Source organism: Microplitis demolitor, chromosome 7 (genome assembly GCF_026212275.2).
Source record: "Microplitis demolitor isolate Queensland-Clemson2020A chromosome 7, iyMicDemo2.1a, whole genome shotgun sequence".
Lineage (NCBI taxonomy): Eukaryota > Metazoa > Arthropoda > Insecta > Hymenoptera > Braconidae > Microplitis > Microplitis demolitor.
Genome location: NC_068551.1, coordinates 1,408,075 through 1,430,623, shown reverse-complemented (window position 1 = coordinate 1,430,623; position 22,549 = coordinate 1,408,075). Strand labels below are relative to the sequence as shown.

The window sequence follows — 22,549 nt, the reverse complement described above, 5'->3', positions numbered from 1 at the left end:
CCATTTTATTTTAACATACGACTTTCAATTTTTCTCCAATTTTCACTAATTTATTTTTCAAATATTTAAATTTACCACGCAAGTAATAATAATAATTAACACATTAAGTACTTTGAGAGCATTTTTAAATACACCCAAATTTTCTTACTTTTTTACGCATTTACTCCGATTCAGTGTTAATATTAAAATAAACTTCCCTTCGGAGAAAATTTTAAAAACTTGGACAAAATTATTTCCAAGTCTCTCTTAAGAACGCTGACTGAAGACGGTCCATCTTTGGACACGAAAAGTCTCCACATTTATAAAATTTCTAGTGCTTCAAAACTCATATAAAAAATCTTAGATGCAATTCAAAGAGGTAAGTCAAAAACTACAAACATTCGCTGTCAATTTGCTTCAATAAATAATTTATAAAATTAAAAATGAATAAAAACGTGATTTCCCAAATTTAAATATTTCCAGCGGGAATCGAGGCTGAAACAAAATCCTCTTACTTTATTTACCACACAATTAACATATAAACTAACAACTTATCAATTGCGATAGTACGCCCCCAAATAAATCTAAAAATGACTTTACGAATTTCCCATTACATAGCAAAGGCCCAAAAAATGTGAAGGTACTAAAAAATAATAAATTTTGAGCAAGACCGTAAAAATCAGCCGGATGTCCTGAATTTGTTGCGGCCAGGTACCTGCTCGCCGTACCTGGTAAGAAAAAATAAAAAATGTATATTAATCTTGTCGTCGTCCGGATCTTGACTCATAAACAGTATGACGGACGCAGCACAATGGAATACCCAGAAACAAGTTACGCACCTGGCAAGAGAGAAGAGCATAGCAAGAAGAGAAGTCGTAGCTAATCGTCGACCTGCGAGCAGCGAAGTCGTGTCGCAGTATCGGTGATGGTTGTCGTGGTGGTGGTGGAGAGGACAGCCCGAGTGTAGCCGACGCCGAGGAGTACGACCGCGAGCCACCACCGTGACTGGAGTTCGAGCAGAGTGTCGAGTACGGACACATCAGTACAGTAGAACACATCAGACATCGCGTACAAGTGATATAAAAGTATACACACCTGCATATATATACATATACATACATTCACACATACATTTACATATATTTACACTTACATATATATTTATACCTGTACAGGTAAAGCAGCTCCGAAGAGTAAAGAAACTCTGACGGTTTCGCTGGTTGGCTCAGCTCTAAAACTAAAAAGCATCCAAGCAAAAGCTAAAGTTAAAAAGGTGGGGGCCCTTGAACCGCAGCAACGCTCAGAATCGGCGCGTTCTCCAGGTAAGGGGCCAGTTCAACCAGTTCAGTTTTATGTGTATGTGCGAAGAGCGCGGGTGTTTAATCTGCCGTTGGTTGGCACGACGACTAAAACTACACAACACTGTAGTGTAATTGTGATCAGTGAATTAATAAACGTTATTATCCACTGACATTTACCTGCCGTTGCCGCTGAAAAGTATCACCGAATTTAAATATTCAAAAAGTTATCGTAAAGATACTAATTTATGATACGATAACTTATGAGTAATGATGAAAAAAGTCAATGAATTAATGGTATTATTAATAACATGTCTGTGAAGTTTATTCACGTGGATTAAAATGCCAAGGATTTACGCGCGAACCGCCGAAGAAATGATCTGCTTCGTTTTCGCAGGTGAGTTTTTTACTACAGTTTATGCTCGGGAGCAACACTCCAACATCGTCATAATTATATCCACATATTATTCTCATTATATCGCTTTTAAATCTTTTATGTGTGTACATTCTGTGTACCTATGTCTGATTCATTGATTTATTTTCCTTATCAACTTATCAGTTATTGTTATTTACTTAATTGTCTAAATATTTATTTGCTCATAATTTATGGTAATTTTTTAAATTTATTGTTATAAAATTAACACTAACACTAATAATAATAATAATAATAGTAGTAATAATAGTAATAGTAGTAGGGAAAAAAAAGAAATTTCGTGTATTAAAATAACAAAAGCAGGTGCTGGTGACTAAGCCCGTGGAATTTTAAAATTTTCTATGACCGTGACAGGTGGGAGAAAAAATACAGAGGGTGTAGAACCCGTAGGGCACATGATTATTCTTCTTCACTTTAGTACACAGGACAGACAGGATCCAACAACTACCTGAACAAAACGGAGTAGACTTTTAAACAGTTGTTTTCTACCGAGCGTACCGTCTTTTCACTTTCTATAGTGGAACAAAGACAGCACATGAGCTGGACGTTCTATATGGAGTTTTAAAGCCTAGAGTCTAGACTGCCGAGTTTTATTTTTAAATTACAAAGTTATTAAAGTAACACGAGTACTTTTAATTACTACTTTCCCTAAGTCATTTATGACTTCTTTATGTTTGGTATGTACATATATATATATACGTACGTACATAAAATATGTAATCAGCAAACCTGATCTTTGATAATAATTTCTCCGATGACTAAAATGACACGCGGTTGATATGAGTAACTCGAGTCGTTTAAGCCGCTTGAGTTTCCTGGTTTTAAATTTTTTACTATCGCTGTCATCGTTCGTGTTCAATTAAAAATTCAATTTATCTTCCGCAGACATATACATTGGCTATTTCTACGATTGATTTCTATTCGCGATACCGTATATATGCGATTGTGTCCAGAGACAAGTTTTAAATGGACTCGCACGAGGAATATCGATCGTCTCAAGTGCTTCTGATAGTGTGCCATCGCTTTGTACCTACGAGTGAATAACCTCGTCTACAAATATATATTTATATAGATCCATATATGTACATATATAATATACTTGAGTTATACATTTCACTCTAAAAAATCGGGAGTAAATTCAAAGCGCTTATGGATTTTATCTAGAATTCCAATCCACTCGGAGCTCCGGAGTTTTTTTCCAGAGTTTAAAATAAACTTCCTTCGGAGCGAATTTCACTAGTAATTGACTCCGGATTTATTCCGCATTCACTCCGTAAATTTTTTCATACCTTAGACTGATTTCGATCAGTAAAAAATGCAAGGAAGCTTACCGTCAATTCAAATTTATTCTAAAATATTTCTTTAACGATTTTTACGTCAACAGGAAATATTTTGCTGCATGTGCGTTTATTTATAAAACTCGACAATTAATATCATAACAAAACAACATGCACAGAATATATTTAAAGTTGTAACAGGTGGATCAACACATAACATTTACGGCATTAATGAATTCCCGATGGCTGTCTCGCTACTCGTACAATATATGTACATATATATATATATATATATATCTTACTCTATTAGTTTATCCTCTTTAGTTGTCTTCACGCTCAAGTGCGTGCATACTTTTAAAAGCGTTGTAATAAATACAGTACAGAAAACGCGTAATGTTAACTCATGTTTCCTTGGATGCACATCAACGGTAAAACCTCTCCTCTTTTTTACTACTCTACATCTATATCTATTATCGCTTGTTACTCGTAATAAATTATAAACCGTACAATTTTTACGTAACATAACACTTATAAATTCATTGCAACTCACGGAGCAAAAAAAAATTTTCTCGAAAAGTAAAATCATTTTTTTCATTTCGCCTCCGTAAATATTTTTTTTTTTTTAAATTTAAAATTATTTCAATAAACAAAAAATAATTTATGTTAAAAAAGAATTTTCTTTGAAGCTCTGCGACAGTAAATATTTAAAAGCACAAATTGACACAAATATATAGACGTATGTGGTATTATAAATTCACCGGCAATGCGTCACGCGAGTAAAGTAAAACTTGCTACATAAATATAAAAAAAATAGAAATAAAAGTAATGCAATATAGTGAGTATGTATGCGCATGTATGTATATAAGAAAATATGTGTATGTAAGTACATAAAATGCGATACATAATATATATAAATATATAAAGTACTCGGAGTGCAAGCACATGATTTTATTCTCTTGGAATTTTCTTTCATGTGACACATTGACTTTAGATAACTTTTATATATTCAAATTTAATTCAACAGGACGATATAAATTTATGAATAAAAAATATTTAACTATTTTGGTAATAAATAAATTTTTTGTCAAGTGAATTTTCTGGGATTGTTCGTATGAGGGTAATAATTTTTATAAATAAAACCTAGAGAATAGGAAGCATTGGAAATTGAGCAGGAACTCAGTGAGATCTTCCGGCATTCTCGACAGTACGAAACAATGCCAGCTATACAATTGTCTCAGAAATGTGTGTCTGATGGCATATTCCAACTCGACTAGATCTTTCTCAGTTCTTTGCTTTACTTAACATGGCCTCGAGAAAACTTGAAATGTTGCTCTGCTGCAATCGTCTTGTGTTTATATAGTTGCTCTACAAGCTATATATGCACCAATGAGTACTGTAATTCCATATACTACATACTTTTTTTTTAAAATTTAACACTCATAGCATCGGAAATCTGTCCGACGTAATAAATCCATTGGTTTTCTTTTATAAATACAGACATTGCTGAACTAAATATATATATTAAACTTTTAAACCGAAAATGATAATGAATTTTCATTTTTTATTTCAATTTTATTATTAATTTCATAAAATATTCAGAACAGAATATTACCTCGTCTTAGTTCAAGACTATTTTTTTTTCTTTCAAAGCCACACTTAAAAATTTCAGTAGGATAAAGGAATACGCTTGTTAAAATTTCAACCCTTAATATTAATACTAAATGACAGGAAAAATAATTTTAAAGCTTGGAATTTTATACCTTGGTTACGGGGTATTGTACAACAAATCCTAGGATACATATTTGAAGGGATTTTAATGCTCTACAAAAAAGGTCTCTTACGATTTTTTGATAAGTCTGTCCGTTCAAAAGTTATTGGAGCTTGAAGTCAAATTTATAGTAAATTTCGAGATCTTTTCACTTTTCCAGCGAAACTATCAGACTTATCACAAAATCTCATAGGATCTTTTTTGTAGGTAATTTTATCCTCTACAAATTATTTTCTATAAAATTTTGTCAAATTCCGCATAACTTTCTAGTTATTTCCATTTTAATGTCAAGTTTTTAAAATCGATCTCCCCGCGTTCACTCGGCGAATTTTCGAGTATAAATTTTCTCGTTCACTAAAGATATTTCTAAATAATTATTTAATTCGAATAATTATCAACTCATCTGTATATATATTTATTATTATTATTAATTTAACACGGTTTCATATTCGGAGATAATGAATTTGTCAAGCGTAATTTTAACTAACGATATATATAACTGGCTAACTTACACTGGGTTACGTTACCTACTGTAAAAATCAATTATCCGAATGGCGGTAGTCAATGATGTATAAAAATATATGTCGCGTATATTTATACAACTGGAAGTAAAGCAAATAAATAAACAAGCCGGTCTAATAACAAATGTCATCACGATAAATCATATTATTGATGAGATGAATTTAAAATACGAATTATAACTTTTGAATTATTGGACTTAAAGTTTGTAGACCGATATCAATCAAATATATATTAAAATTAACAATGGGTTTAAACTCGGGCAAGTATTAAATATGAAAACATATTTTATAAATATACGTGGGCGTGTACGAAAAAGACTTTCATCGAATACTAATGCAGTAAAGTGTAACAAAACAATGTAACCCGTCCATACAATGTAATGTAAAATATACTTATATATATATATATATAAATATAAAAGTACAACATCATAAATACAATAATTGAGAATTGTAAAGCCATTTTTAAATTTGTGTCTTCACGTTCTACTTTTTCTAACGGCCCGATACGTCATTACTCTTAAAAAAAAAAAAAAAAGACTATGAGATGATAAGAAAAAAAATTAACCCTTAGAAGTAAGAGAAATCTTTTTAATCATGTGAATTTTTTTTTAAATCCAAGTAAAACTAATTTTTGTACTTGCGTACAATATTGGAAGCCATAGTAATTTGTCGTGGAAAGTCGATACTCATACCTATACTCTCTTTATATATTTATATATATCTAGTATATCTTAATCTGTCATATGTTTCCATTCTTGCATTTAAATTGTAAAATCTACTATTTTTTATCGACATTTCCACAGATTGCCTTTTTGTATTTTTTTTCCACATTCTTTTATTCGCTGATATAAAGTATATATAGGCGAGTAAAAAATCTATATAGAACACTGGGATATGTGTAATGTAACTCTGCGGTTTCCGGTCATTTTTTTATTTTCTTTTTTTTTTTGCCATTATTTTTTTTCTACCTCAAACTTTTTTCATCAACTGCTCTACTGAGGTACTTACTCTATACTAGATACTCCAAAAGGTCTAAAGCCACCGCGAAGTAATTAAGATTTCTCATTATTATTTCTCTTTATTTTTTCAGTCAATAATAATAATAATAATAATAATAATAATAATAATATAATAAATTATAATTTTAATGAACCGAATGCTGAATAAAATTTTTAATCACCCAAATGTCACGTTATCCAATTAAAAAAATTATATATATATATGTATAGATATATATATATATATATATATATATATATAATTATCACGGTGATAAATTTATCTGTTAAATAAATACACGAAATCACATTTTATTTGCGATAGATATCAGCATGAATGAGAACATTCTCATATATTTTTAATTACTAATTAGACAATGAAATAATTTAAAAAGCTAATAATTAATTATCACTATTATTATTATAAATATTTTTTTTATTATTATTATTGTAAAACGATAGCTGCATGAGAATATTTTAAACATCAATTATTTTGCGGGTCTCGATGATCGTGACTGCGGGTCGGTCAGTGATCCACGTTGTTGTTGTTGTTGTTGTTGCTGTGTATAGTTGATGATCCTTACACTTTAGCATAACACTGTGAACACTCAGTACCTTCACTCTATTATTATATACATACATATACATATTTAACCATACGATACCTCGTTTTAGTTTTACCATAGCTAAATTACTCGGGTATAAAAGAGGATTACCGTTACCAAAAAGTACGTTGTAGGCGACAAAATAAAACGGATTCTTCGCCACGGCGAACACTACCGGAAGTTTTATAATCACGGGTATCTAGGCTTCAATAATAATCATAAGTATACGACATTTTTTTTTTTTATTTATAAAAATATTTTTTAACGGAGAAAATATTTTTTATTGGAGAAAATTAGAAAGGGTTACTTTGAACTGCATTTTTTTTTATTAAAAAATTAAATTTATCATTTGAAATAAAAAAAAAAAAATTTCATAAAATAAATAACTAAAAAAAGTGAAATAAAATTATTTAGGATGACGAATAATTTTAAAGACAAGCACTTGGAGTAATTTCCGAAAGTCTTTGTCAAGTAAAAAAATTTAAATTACGCTTCGCACCCAGCAATTTAATTTCGTCGCTTTGACGCCATCCTTTTTATCTCAACGGAAATATTTTTCTGCGTGCGGTAATCAACTAAAAAAAAAAATTTTTATTGTTAATTTTAATTCAATACTCATAATTAATTAGCAACTATGATTAAATAATCTTTTATTTATGGTTTTATGTAATCAAACGTCCATTGTAAAGAAAAATTAATAATTTAAATAACATGACGTTATACTTCCGGTTATCATCAACTGAAAACTCATACGCATCAGCAGATTGTCTACAATGAACTATCAACAATAGAATAAATTTTAAATTTAGTTATTATCGTGCCGTACATAAGCTAGTTGTTAAACTAGTACGTAGTATATAAAGAGGATTACATAAAAAAAAAAAAAATATAATATCTTCATAAAAGATGCCTCAACTCTAGCGAGATTCCGTACAGATTGTAGCTCATGTACGAACACATTGAAACGCTCCATGATCACAGAGATGACTCACTCCATGTCCTCTGGTTTGAAAAAAATCCCATTTCCCATTCAATTTGCAAAATGACATTTCAAATAGAGTAAAAAAATTATTATATATTTTTTATTTTACAAATTTCCGGTCGAACATTCCGCTGCAATAATCGATTGCATAATTTCAGCGTTCCTATAACGGAAGATCGAATGCGTTAAGAGAGAATGCAGTTAGAGCTTGATTGTCCATTTGCTGGTACCGCGATGGAGACCGCACGTGCAGTTTTACTCCCATGCTGAACTATGGAATAAATCTCTGTGTGCTGACTAGCCTACACAGTCCTGCAGCCTCTGTATTACTCCTGTGCACAGCATAGTCTAGGATTTTATTTTTTTTACTTATTTCTCCTTTATATTACTGGCTACTCGTACTGGGTAGCAGCCTACACTGGTACACTGGTATTAAATTCTACTATACGGTGTTTATAATACTCTATAGTATACCTCTGCTCCATAGAATGGAATGGAGTAATAGTTGGGGTCTCAGGCAAATGATCCCCACGCCCCTCATCATACCGCAATCGTATTTTACGTTCAGTCTAACGGAATTTAAAGATCTTTTATTGAGAATACTGTAGATTCGTTTGTTGTACACATTTTTTTTAACCACTAATTCATAATATTATTATTGTTATCACATATTTGTTGTGCTGCAAATCAATTTCAAATAAAAATCTTTTTCAAAAAGGGGAAATTATTTATTAGATTTACGATATCTTTGTAACTATTGGAGATAGTAGACTTTGATAACGGTATTAGTACGGCAAATTTCATTCTATACAACTTTTGTTCTGATGAACAATACCGTGGGATCAATAGTTTGAAGATTTTGCCGCTGAAGTTTTAAAAAATTGAGTACTGCTGATAAGTTTATTGTCTAGACGGCTGTAACTTTTTAATTACTGATTGTACAAAAAATTTTATTGATACTAAAGTTGTAGGAAATTTAATTTTCTACAACTTTAGTATCAGTAAAATTTTTTGTGCAATCAGTGGTTTAAAAGTTACAGCCACTTGAAGTCTGAAACAAAATGAGCGGGAGTTTTTTGAAGGACTGAAATTTTTAAATAATTTGAATTACGTAATTTTTAAATGAAATATCCTCTACAAATATTACACATCATGCATAACTTGTATATTTTATAGATATTGCTAATCGGAGTTAATAAGCATGTATTTAAAATTTCGAATCTAAAAATATAATAACCAGAGTTAAAAGATTTAAATTCAAGGCCGATAAGAATTTTTACTTTCTCACTATAACTGAAGCCTGACTTCCGCACTGGACAGGCGTTAATACAATAAATAAATAAGCCGTTTTAAATTATTTAATACTTGCAATAAAAATAAAAAAAGTAAATCAATAACCGGTTATATAAATATATATTTTTATTTATATAATTTTTTTGCTCATATGATAAACTCGTTAGATATAAATTGAGATCGAGGATCGTAAGTCATGCTGACACTTATCGACCACAGTAAATCTGTGAAAATAGTACAGCATATACAACATTCCTCTTATATTATTTCATCCTTCTTTTCTTTAATAAATATATTGAAAATCATGTTTCACAAGTACTCAAGGATTTTAACTTTCTATGTGTCTACTTAAGATATCCATCAATATAAAGATGCAAAAGCATATATGAAATACCTATTTTTATCATTTTATTATTATTATTCTTAGTTTCAAAATATACAGTTGTTAAAACATATATATTTGTACGTTATATTCGAGTGTAATTGAAGGCACATCCGATCCAACTTCATATTTAATTTAAATCAACAATTAATACTAAACAAGAATCTAACGATTTCTTTAGTTATGCTTACTGCAAAAATTATTCTCGAATTTAACTGAATTATTTACTTGTATTTTTGTACGTGGTCAAAATTTTTTAAAATTTTAGTACACTGTGAAAAATTTCCAACAAATTTTACTATGGGTGCATTGTAACCCCGGACCATAAGAAAATTGGCACAAAATTTACAAGTGTCCCATAGTAAACGGTATGCGCAGACGACACGATTGGGAACTATGCGCATACGTTTACTATGGAACGCTTGTAAATTTTGTACCAGTTTTCTTATGGTCCGGGGTTACAATGCACCCATAGTAAAATTTAATGGGAATTTTTCACAGTGTATGTATGAATATTACGATATAATGCCTCTGGTAATGATGTTATATTAAAAGTAAAAATTATAATATTAGTTTGCAAATCTTCATTCGTTTTATTTCGTATGTATAAAATTATTAGTTAATTTGAATATAAAATTAAAACAGTACATATACTCATCGAAACATTTTTGGTCTTTACCATGTCCCGAAAATTGTTTTCAAAACACTCCTGAGCTCTTATAAAAAAAATATGAATTTTTTTTCCAAATTTCATGGATATTTGCATCAGAAGAGTGCAAAGAGGTCATGAACAAATAACTTTCTTGCTTAAAACCGACCTCGACTAGGTGGTTGAGGAACAACACAAGATGGGTCGCGATCTGCTCCAACAATTGATCTCGCTCAGCTCGTAAGCGAAGGATCTCTTGATTAGCGGCCGCAAGTTCATCTCTCAATTGAGTCACAAGAGCTGACTCGTTAAAGCCACTCGGTGAACTCACGGCGACTCATGGATGTCATATTTCGTGCTGTCTAAATTTGGTAGCATGGAATCCCGACAGATATCACCTCTGCGAAGACGAAGCTCCAACGCTTCGAAATCTTTCGCAGACACTGGCTTCCGATGGCAGTATAATATTTTATAAACTACACAACAAAAGAAAAATTCCCGCCTCAATTTTTATTTCATTATATTTCTATCTATAAATATATGAAATGCAATTTACTTTATACGTTATGTATTTTATTAAGAGGATGTGCAACTTTCGCGTTGCTGCCATATCCGGTATATCACCATCGACCTTCGCTGCAGTATAAAATAATAAAAAAAACTAATATTATTCCCGTTTGACAGAACAAAAGAAGAAATCTAGCTCAGATCTCATGATTTTCAATGCGAGAGTATTCTTATAAATTTTTTTCTTATTATTTGAACACTAAGTGACTTTAATGCCTGACAAGGCGTGCCGTGAATGTCGTAGATCATTTACTCTCGATCCTCTACTTATTCCCATATACATTACATACTACACTTTGTACCTTGTACTTAATACTCAACTCTCAGACTGTCATCTAAAAAACATCACCGTGCAATTCAACGGAATTTTACTTGCAAATAAATGAAGCTAATAATCAAGATATTTAATTATTTAAATCAATCAATCATAATAACATGAATAATTTTTTTAAAAAAATATATTTTTACACCGTCGCCTTATTTATCTAATTCTTGAACAAAATGGAAGTGACGAATTCTTACAACTAAGAGGAATAAGTTAAAAGTTCCAAGACTTTGGATCGTGGGCGGACAGGAACCATGACTTGTTGTCATTGTCGTCCATGGACATGATACGTGTCCCCGTGTGTACAAACTGGTCTGAACTGCCTGAACTTGTTGAACTTTGGATTGTGAAAAGAAAACAAAGAGACTTCACACCAATACCTGCACTATAGTAGAAGATTCTCAAGAAGAAGAAGAAGAAGAAGAAGAAGAAGCAAAGACTGAGTCATCACCTTCAGTTATATATCTTCAGCGTGAATCCGTCCGACACGTTCTTCACTCGTCATCACTTCCGTTTACTTATTTGAATACTAAAATACTAAAAAACTTCAATCACGTACCATAAGCTACCCATTTAATTCTCTATCTCTTCCATATCAAAATTGCGCAATAATAAATAATAACGTAATTAAATTATTACAATAAATGGCTGCATGTTAAACTATAATTTTTTTTCTGCAAGTACTTACATGTATCCTTGAATATATTTTGCATTGTACTCTCTCTTGCATGTTCATGTTATTCATGCTCAGTGAGTAATAAGCGAAGATTTTCTAAAAAATTTCTTGATAATGACTGTAAGCGTTTCGCTCTTTCGCGGGAAAAATAACTTCTTCCTCTCAACTTCTACTTCAGCTGGTTCTTGCAGGCTTCCATTTATCTTGTTGATATATTTTTACCTCAAACATAAACACACACCATAATTATCCTGATATGATGCTCATGACTCAAGTCCTTCAGTGGCTGTATAATATCACGGAGAGCCCAGTGTCTCTGAACTTAAATGAATAATAATTATACGACATGCATTTAAACTTTCTTTCACTTAAAACAAAATTATACCTTGGCACATAAATAATTATTTAGATTTTTTATTTAAAACTCTTAAATTATTAAGTTGATAGCGACCTGGAATTCTTTATAATTTTATAATACATAATTATATAACCAACCAGTTCGTACTTAATTTATTTTTATTTTTTTTATCGTAATTGTGTTTCAGTTTTAACGAGTCTCGCAATAGGAATATCCTCGTTATCTCATCACACGACGCGGGCAGTAAATGAAGACTATCCACGGGAAGCATATTTCAATGGGACAGCGTTTCTTAAGCTCGCATCGACGGTCTCAGTTCATCGACACAGCGGACTGAGCTTTCGCACTTGTGAAGGTGGGAGATTATTCCTACAGACTTACAATGACGATATGATAAGTCTCGATGTAACCGCGGACGGATTGATTTTCACCGCGATCATTGATAAGCAGAGATACGAAGCCAAATTGAGCGCTAAGCTGCTCAATAATATCTGGCACAACATAAGTCTCTTCTTCAAACTCGGTAATCTTACTCTCACTGCCGCTGGACATAGCCAAGTAATTACACTTTAATTGCATACATCTTTTTTTATTTATAATTATATTATAATTTAATTAATTCAGCTGCTGTGATAATTATTTATTATTTTTTTTTTGCTTTTACTTTTTAGATCATAGCAAATGCAACATATAATTCAGCAATTCTCATGCTACCTGATTATAATGTTAATAGTACTTTAATTGTCGGTGAAGGTTTCAAAGGATGCATTTTACAAGGACCTGGAATTTTATTTAATAATACGTTTAATTATGGAGCAATACTGGGAAAATGTCCAGCTGATTTACGCGGCTGTAAGTTTTATTATTTTTAAATCATTTTTATAATTGCAAAAAAATTAGATAAAACTATCTGGGGTAAAATGGGCCAGTTGAAAAGTCACTAGAGTGCGCGCACTCTGCAATCTTTACGCAGGAAAAAATCAAATTTTTATTTTAACACTGGAGTGACTTAAAAAATTTATGATACTGAAGTTAGCCGACGTCTGATAATTTTTTTCAAAACGATAAGTTATAAAAAAAAAATTGCACATGTAGTTTTTGTCATTTTCTACATGTGCATATTTTTTTTTTTTTTTTTTTTTAGTAATTGATCTTTTAAAAAAAATCAGAAAATTTTCAATTGTCTTATAACTTCAGTTATAAAAATTCATATTCAAAAATAGTCTTATCTAATTTTTTTTTACGAAAATATATAATTGCAGCTAGACTACAATTAAAATAAAATTATTTAAAAGTATACTTTAGCACCGTGTGTTATTAAAGAGTGTAATCACGCAAAGAATTAAAATAAGTAGGCCATAGTTTTATGAGTATGTAATAGAGTACAGTAGAGTGTGCATGCGTTATCTTACTCTTACAGGTGGACAGAGCAATGTCGCTGGTACAGTAGGAGGGATATCAAGTGACATGAGCAAGAATTACTGTCACAATGAGCCGTGTATGATGCACGGAAAATGTATCCCATTATTGGACGGATACGAGTGCCAGTGCTCGGCAAGATATTCCGGGAAAAACTGTCAAATTGATAATGGTAGAGATTTTTATTCATTTCTCGGTACACAACGAACAGTACCAGAGGTGTAGGGTCTCCTTTCACACATTATTCGCTTATCCAGCATTTTAGTTTTTAAAAACCTCCTCCTCTTCACTTTCTACTTTGTAATGCACTATAAATTAATAAAATTTACATAGCGAATGAAATTTGAATACTCTTCTCCCTATTATTTTTTGCTTTACTCTTTATTCTATTCCTCAGTCTCTTTTGTTATTTTAACGCTTTGCATGCAAATTATTAAATAAAACACCAAGTATGTATTTAACTTTAAATAAATTATTTACATATATTTAAATCAACTGGCATCGCTCCATTATATACATATATATACATATATACGTTCAATATAAATTGTAAATATTGTTTTTTAGGCTCACCGTGCAACAGCAATCCCTGCAGAAATTTAGGTACGTGTAAAGAAGACGAGAAAGGAGATTACTCTTGCATTTGCCCTCTAGGATACACGGGTTATTTCTGCGAGTCTCCATTGAGCGTACGCCCGTGCAAAGATAATCCATGTAGAAACAAGGGTCTCTGTTTGGCATTAAGCGAAACCGAGTATAAATGCAAATGTCCCGCCGGATGGGCTGGAAGAAACTGCGAAATAGATATTAACGAGTGCGATTCAAATCCCTGTAAAAACGGCGGCCGTTGTATTGACGGAATCAATAATTATACATGCAGGTGTGAAAGCACTGGGTAAGTTTCCCATCCACTTTCATATTGCATTCACCTCATCCGCCTGATCAATTAATTTAATTAGAAAAAAAAAAAATAATAATAATAATAATAATAATAACAGAGATACCAATTAACCTAATGAATTTTTTCACCAGATACGAAGGAAAAAATTGCGACGTAAATATCGATGAGTGTGTGAACAATCCTTGTTTAAATAAAGGAAAGTGTTATGACAATTACGGTGGCTACGTGTGCCACTGTCCGGAGGGTTTCGAGGGTCAGAACTGCGAGCTGAATCTCAATGAATGTCTTTCGAGTCCCTGCAAAAACGGAGGCACGTGTGTGGATGACGTCGGGTCTTATCATTGCAATTGTCTCGCGGGATTTGCCGGGGATCACTGCGAGCGACGTAATAACTGTGAGAATCGAGTTTGCCCGGCTAATAGTATTTGTCTAGATGTTAAGGGAGGCGCCCAGTGTGTGTGCAAGCCGGGATACATGGGCAATCCACCCAATTGCAGTATTAATTTTTGTGCAAGTAACCCCTGCGTTAACGGGGGAACTTGCAATAGCAACAACGATGGGTATAATTGCACTTGTACTTCTGAATGGAAAGGTAATTTTATTTATTTACTTACTAACTGCACTGTAAAAAATTATCAGCCAACGCGGATTAAGTGCGGAACGGATTTATGAAGTATAAATTAATTCCGAGTTGATTTATATTTTTTTACAGTGTATTTGTTAATTAATAAATTAATGACAGTAATTATTAAGTTTATGTGCATGAGACTGTATTGTGTTTTAATATCATGGCATTACATGTAATGAGTGTTGTTTGTTTGTTTTAATTGTCTTGCTCGCCTTCATCTCACAATTAGGATCTCATTGTCATATTCCCGTGTCTGATTGGTGTTCGGTGTGTTACAATGGCGGCACTTGCATTGAAACCATCTATGGTGTTATGTGCCAGTGCCCTAGATTTTGGACTGGATCGCAGTGCAAAGAACCAGTTACATGCCGAGATATGCCATGTAGACAAGCAACTTCTTGTCATGACTATGTGAGTTACCAACAAATCCTAACCAGAGCTAATAGCCATCAACTAATTTTCCATTTGTGTTAACTTTATAATGTAATGTGTTAATTAAAATATAGCCGGGTGGTTATTACTGCAGCTGCGAGCCAGGATGGACTGGACCGGAGTGTTCAATAGACATCGACGAATGCTCGAACGATCCTTGCCGGAACGGAGGAATTTGTATTGATCAAATAAATAGTTATTACTGTCAATGTTTGCCTGGTTTTACTGGTTTGTGTTTTTATGCTTCGCTTGCTTGTCAATAATTCGCTTAACTCTTTAACAATTATTAGGTTACGACAAAGTTGAGGTAGGGAGAGCTGCTGCAAATGGAACAAGGGACAGTTGTGACACTCAACAAATTACTGACAACGAAATGAAAAATTATTACTTTTTTTCTTGTAATTTATTCAAAAATAAAATCGTGGCACTCGCGACCACGATCTCTGTCAGCCAAATAAATTCATTTTTCAATAAGTTAATATCAATTTTTAATCATTTAAATCGGTAGTATAAAGAACAGTATAGAGTAACTTCTTGACAGTCTTAGAATTTAAAATTCGTTCCAATTGCAGCGCGTCTCCACTACTAATTTAACAAGACTGTTTTTTAAATCTTTTTATTTTGACTAACAGGTAAAAATTGTCAAATAAACGTCGACGAGTGTCTATCGCAGCCGTGCATGAACGGAGGTACGTGTATCGACAGCAGCAACGGGTACTATTGCAACTGTACTCAAGATTATATGGGTGATCACTGCGAACGTGAGTACGACGCGTGTGCAATAAATCCATGCACAAATAATGGCACGTGCACATTGACGCCAAGATCTAAGCGGGAGTACGTATGTCATTGTCAGCCAGGATTTGAAGGTAAAAACTGCGAAGTAGATGTCGATGACTGCGTGTCTGTTGACTGTCCGGGAGACCGCGTCTGCGTTGACGGTGTCGCGGGATACGACTGCAAGTGTCCAGATGGTTATCGTGAACCAAACTGCACACTTATTGTCAATCATTGCGCTAAAAAACCCTGCGCCAATAATTCAACGTGCGTCGACTTGGGCGACTTGGACAACTTCCGGTGTGAATGTGCGCCGGGATACACTGGTGCCATTTGCGACATCGACATCAATGAGTGTGAATTACTGGGCAATAATTCTTGTAACAATGGCATATGTTTCAACACAATTGGCAGCTACAACTGCTACTGTCGGCCGGGTTTTTCAGGCGACCACTGCGATGTCGACGTTAATGAGTGTCTCTGCGGACCTTGTCAACATAACGCCACGTGCATTGACAAGATAAATTCATACGAGTGCGTATGTCCGCCGGGCTACGGAGGCAAAGACTGTGAAATTGATGTCAATGAGTGCGAGAGCAATCCTTGTAAAAATAACGCCGCTTGTATCGATCAAATCGCCGCGTACACTTGTATCTGCGCGCCAGGATTCACTGGACACGATTGCGAGGTAAACATAAATGACTGCGAGTCTCAGCCGTGTTTGAATTACGGCCGATGTATTGATGGTATCAATAATTACACTTGCGACTGCAAAAACACTGGATTTGAAGGCGATCATTGTGAAAATAATATCGACGAGTGTCTTTCAAATCCTTGTGTCAACAAAGCTGTTTGTATTGACGACATAAAGACCTACAAGTGTCGGTGCTACGCTGGCTACACTGGACAAAATTGCGAAATCGATATCAATGAATGCGAGAGTTCTCCTTGTCAGTACAACGGGACGTGTCTTGAGAGGTCGAATCAAGAATTGTACAAAAGTAATGCGCGAAATTTACCGGCAATTTTTACCCAAGAGTTTAATTACGCGAACGCAAGTGGATATGAATGTCTGTGCGTGCAGGGATTGACGGGACAAAATTGTGAAAAAAATATAAACGAGTGCGAAAGCAATCCATGCATTTACGGGAAATGTAAAGACAGAATAGGAGGGTACACTTGTGACTGCGATGACGGATTCGAGGGTGATCATTGCGAGCATGACATCGACGAGTGCATGCGTTATCAGCCGTGTCAACGAGGCAATTGTTCGGATGCGGTAGCGGACTATTATTGTGCATGTGAACCTGAATACGGTGGTAAAAATTGTTCTGTTGCTTTGATCGGCTGTCAGGGCAATGCCTGTCAAAATGGTGGTACATGCTGGCCATATTTGTTCAACGAAACGCAACATCGATTCAACTGCACGTGTCCTTATGGTTTTCACGGCGACAAATGTGACCACGTGACAACAATGTCATTGAGCGGAAGTTCGTACGTTATGATAAACACAAGCCGTGACGAGGGCTACGATATTCAATTTAGATTCCGTACGACTCTTCCCAACGGGTTGCTGGCTATGGGCAAAGGAACTACATTCTACATACTCGAGTTAGTCGACGGCAAGCTTAATTTACACTCGAGTATTCTCAATCGCTGGGAGGGTGTTTTCATCGGAAGTGGATTGAATAATTCAAAGTGGCAGCGCGTTTTTGTTGCCATAAATGCGACGCACTTGGTGTTGTCGGCAAATGACGAGCAGACTATTTACCCAATAAATTTAAATGAAGGATCAGTAACCTCGCCCACTACCTTCCCCACAACTTACGTCGGCGGTACAATAAGTTATCTACGCAAACTAACTCACGGGCCGCCGTTCTTCGTTGGCTGCACCGAAGACGTCATAATTAACGGCGAGTGGATTTACCCAGACATGAACTCGGACAGCGTGCTGATGGAGTCAATCGAACCCACTTGTCCACGAGAAGAACAGTGTCTGCCTAATCCCTGCAAAGCCGGCGGACACTGCACTGACCGATGGCGCGACTTTTCATGCAAATGCGAGCGTCCTTATTTAGGACACACATGTCAATACAACATGACGGCCGCGACATTTGGCTACGAAAATATAACAGACGGGTACGTTACCGTTAAAGTCGCAGATGCGGCTCGCAAGGCCGTGCGTTACATCGTCGACATTTCAATGTTCATACGCACCCGCGAGCAGCGCGGAGATATATTTTATCTGGGTTCTGAATCAAATCCTTCTTCAGATGTCAAGTATCCGGAGAATACTTACATCGCAGCGCAATTAGAAGGCGGTGAACTGCTGGTACGCATGCAATTCAATGGCACCGAGTCTTATACTGTCGACGGAGTTAAACTAAATGATGGTAATAATCATTTGATCCAAGTAATACGCAATCTGACATTGGTACAGGTTAAAATAAACGGAACTGAGTACTTCAGAAAGACCATCAGCGCTACCGGGCAGCTCAATGTCACGGTTCTGTATCTAGGTGGCCTGCCGCAGGTATCCAGATACATTCGTCAGGTGGACAGAAGTCAAATGGAATTACAGGTCGTCCCTCAAGTTAATTTCAAAGGTATAATCCAAGATGTCAGAATATCCAATGGCCTTGAAACGATGGTAGTCGAGTTCTATCCACTAAAAGCTAAAGACATACCGCCGCCAATTCAGTTTGGTAATGTAACATTAAATCGTGATAAAGTACTAGCTGGAGTAATATCCGACAACGTATGTGACAGCAGCCCGTGTTATCACAACGGCACGTGTCACGTCACGTGGAACGATTTCTGGTGTCAGTGTCCTCGTGGATATACCGGTAAAACCTGTCAAGAAATGGAGTTCTGTCAACTGCAAGACTGTCCCACTGGTTCTAAATGTCAGAATCTCGACGGAGGATACGAGTGTATCGCAAATGCGACATTCGATGGTACCAGTACGTCATTTACGTACGTGTATAACCAGTTGAAAAAAATAAATATCATGGAATCGGGTATCGACTCTATCGAAATAATGTATCGTTCAAACAGCGGCGGTACTTTGATGCACATGGCGCCACATGGCTCGACGGACCAACATTTCACGGTCTCCGTTTACAAAGACAACGTCACTGTCGCTTGGAAACTTGACGTACTTAATCAAGACACCGTTTCATTCGGAAAAGACCTGGCTGACGGCAACTGGACGTCAATAATCCTGCGCTTACACAACAACCAGATCATATGCGGTTACAAAAATACATTTGACGAGACAACAGCACACTCGAGTATGAAATTTAATCTCGCATTGTGGTACGACTTACTCAGCAGCGGCACAATAACACTCGGAGGATTAGCGAGTAGTTTGTGGAATACAAGCGGTTATATTGTAGCAGACAAAGGCATTAATGGCAACAGCGTTGAGCTGTTGGATCATCAGTTAACGACAACGATTCCTCCCCATGAAATGATGTCCGGCGAAGCTTTCAAAGGCTGTCTAGGTGAAGTGCGTATCGGTAACATGCTCCTCCATTACTTTACATTCGAGCAGGTCTACAGGAACGCAAACTTCACACCCACAGAGTACTTAGCTCTGCAATCAAACACCAGCCACGATAGTATCGGGTGTCAGTTGTGCTTCGAGCACGAGTGCAAAAATAATGGACACTGTCACGATCAATTAAATAGCTATCTCTGCGACTGTCCGGCGGGTTACAGCGAAGCCGACTGCTCTGTCGACATTGACGAATGTGAAAATAATAATTGTCAAAATAACTCGACGTGTATTGACGGTATCGCTAATTATACATGCGAATGCACTAAAGGCTGGCAGAGTTGGCTGTGTGATAAAGATGTCAATGAGTGTGTGCCGACAAGTCCTTGTCAGCATGATGGAGTGTGCGTTAATTTACCAGGGTCCTTTAAATGCGAGTGTCCCGACTCGTTCACTGGAGAACTGTGCGAACAGTTTCGCCTGATAACTTGCAAAGACCATCCGTGCGAAAACGGATCGACTTGCACTGACGTCGTTAATCATGAGACCGGTGATAACTTTACTTGTAACTGCATGAGTGGTTACGAAGGTGTCAGGTGTAATGTTCTCTACTGCAATGTTAAGAATCAGAGATGCCAGAACGGCGGTAGATGCGACTCGTTCTCTTATCAGCCGCCACAGTGCACTTGTTTACGAGGATTCACCGGTCGCTATTGCGAAATAAATATCGACGAGTGTGCAGCAGATGAACAGGGTAATATGCCGTGTAAAAATGACGGCGCTTGTGAAGATGGAATTGACAGCTACACGTGTAATTGCACCGGAACGGGTTACACTGGGCCTAATTGCAGTGAAGATATTGACGAATGCGCTCAAGGTGATTACGACTGCGGCAGAGGTAAATGCGAAAATTTACCTGGCTCTTTCCACTGTAACTGCGAGCCTGGTTACTGTGGATATAACTGCGGGATGGAAGATCCTTGCTCTGACGTATGTATTTTATAATCTATTTATTTATTTATTTACTAATTAATTGAAAGAAAAATTATTTATTGATGAATATTTTACAGGACATTTGTATGAACGGAGGAACTTGCGAATGTAATTCAAATAACGGATACATTTGTGTCTGCCCTTCTGGATTTACAGGACAAAATTGCTCAGATGTAATTATTTTAAATATTTTATAATTTTTTTCGGTGAAAAAAAAATTAATGAACTGTAAAAAATTGGGAGTGAACTCAGTGATTGCAGATTTTATTTAAATAATAATTTACTCCTATTCGGAGTTTTAATATTAAAATAAACTCCTTCGGAGGTCAAATATTCACTCCACAATTTTTTTACAGTGAGAATTAAAAGCCCGTGACTGGTGACAATTTTTTTATTACGATAATTTATCCAGTCACACTTTTAACGACAAATAATTTTTAAACGGATGAAAAACAGGGTAATTGTTTTATAGATGATTAAAAAATAAAATAAAATTTTAAATTTTCAGCCGGAGCATCTGCTAGGAAGTCAAGCGAAAGACATTGCGGTAATCGTCGGACCAATCGTGGGAATAATGCTCATAGCGGTGATAGTATCTGGTACTCTATTTATAATAACAGCACGAAAAAAACGTGCGACTCGCGGTACATACAGCCCCAGTGCGCAAGAGTTCAGCAATCCCCGGGTGGAAATGGACAACGTAATGAAACCACCGCCGGAAGAAAGATTGATTTGAAAATAATAAACTTTAAAAAACTCAACGCGGAAATAAGAAGACGTCATTTTTCATCGGCGATTTATTTCTCAAATACTTATTTACTTTTTAACTATATATATATATATAATATCTATATATATATTAACTATTTCTAGTCCTCACCGCATTATTATCCTCGGATTTAAAAGCAGAAGATAAAGCGCTGTGCAGTGACGGCCTGCAACAATACGGTAATTACGTTCGAACATAATTGCCCGCGGTTCTAATCAATAAAACGGTTTAAAAAACATTTTTTAAAATAATTAAACAACTCAACTGCTCGTGGTATTTAATATCCTGAGCACTTAAAGCAATTATAAAGTGTACTTAAAAAGTGAAACGTAAATAAACAATTACTCATTGCGGAGATAAAAATAAATCACAAGGCATCGAGAAAAGACCCGTCCAATTAGTGCCTAATGTATTTTTAAATATTAAAATTATTATTAATTAAATGACAATTATCGTTAAGGATAATGAGACATGACTTATGTTGATAAATATTTGTTTACTATGATTATTATTATTATTATTATTATTATTATTACTCATTCGTTATTAAAAAATATAAACTATACTTAAAATTTATTTAATTAATCGCACGTGGAATTTCAGTATATTTTTGTAAATAATTTTAAATAGGCGGCCGATTGTACCAGTAACTAAACGTTTTTTATTTAATTATTATTATTATTATTATTTTAATAATTATATACCATCGCGACCAAAGTAATTAAGCGATAAAATCAATTAAAATTTTATATATAAAGAGATAATTTTTTAAGACTGAGATGTTAATTTTGTCATTCAATAAAAAATAAAAAGAATTTAAATTTTTATTTTTTATTGAACAAGATGTAGATTGAATGTTCAATAAGTTAAGTCTTGAGAAAATAAATTAAGCTAGAGTTTTAGTCATTGCGGCTATAGGTAAATGTACAAACAATAAATTAATTAACTATTAATTATTATTAAGTAAACAATTAAAATACTTATCAAACTTCACTAATACTATTAATTAATAATGTA

General features: G+C 34.5%; 1 protein-coding gene across 2 annotated transcripts; it reads left to right on the top strand.

Moving 5' to 3' along the window:
* The first annotated feature begins 938 nt into the window (after nt 1–938).
* On the top strand, nt 939–22,523 carry LOC103570927 (protein crumbs). Of its 2 annotated transcripts, XM_008548831.3 has the most exons (12): nt 939–1,064; nt 1,155–1,674; nt 12,302–12,672; nt 12,786–12,966; nt 13,535–13,705; nt 14,101–14,428; nt 14,566–15,026; nt 15,292–15,473; nt 15,569–15,722; nt 16,127–20,760; nt 20,841–20,936; nt 21,272–22,523. In XM_008548831.3, the coding sequence occupies exons 2-12, from the start codon at nt 1,620–1,622 to the stop codon at nt 21,497–21,499; spliced, it is 6,861 nt and encodes a 2,286-aa protein (XP_008547053.2). In that variant the 5' UTR covers nt 939–1,064; nt 1,155–1,619; the 3' UTR covers nt 21,500–22,523. The 2 variants fall into 2 exon arrangements, with proteins under 2 accessions (XP_008547053.2, XP_053596501.1); XM_053740526.1 differs by lacking the exons at nt 15,292–15,473; nt 15,569–15,722 and having other exon boundaries at nt 939–1,674; nt 21,272–22,518.
* The last annotated feature ends 26 nt before the right edge of the window (nt 22,524–22,549 follow it).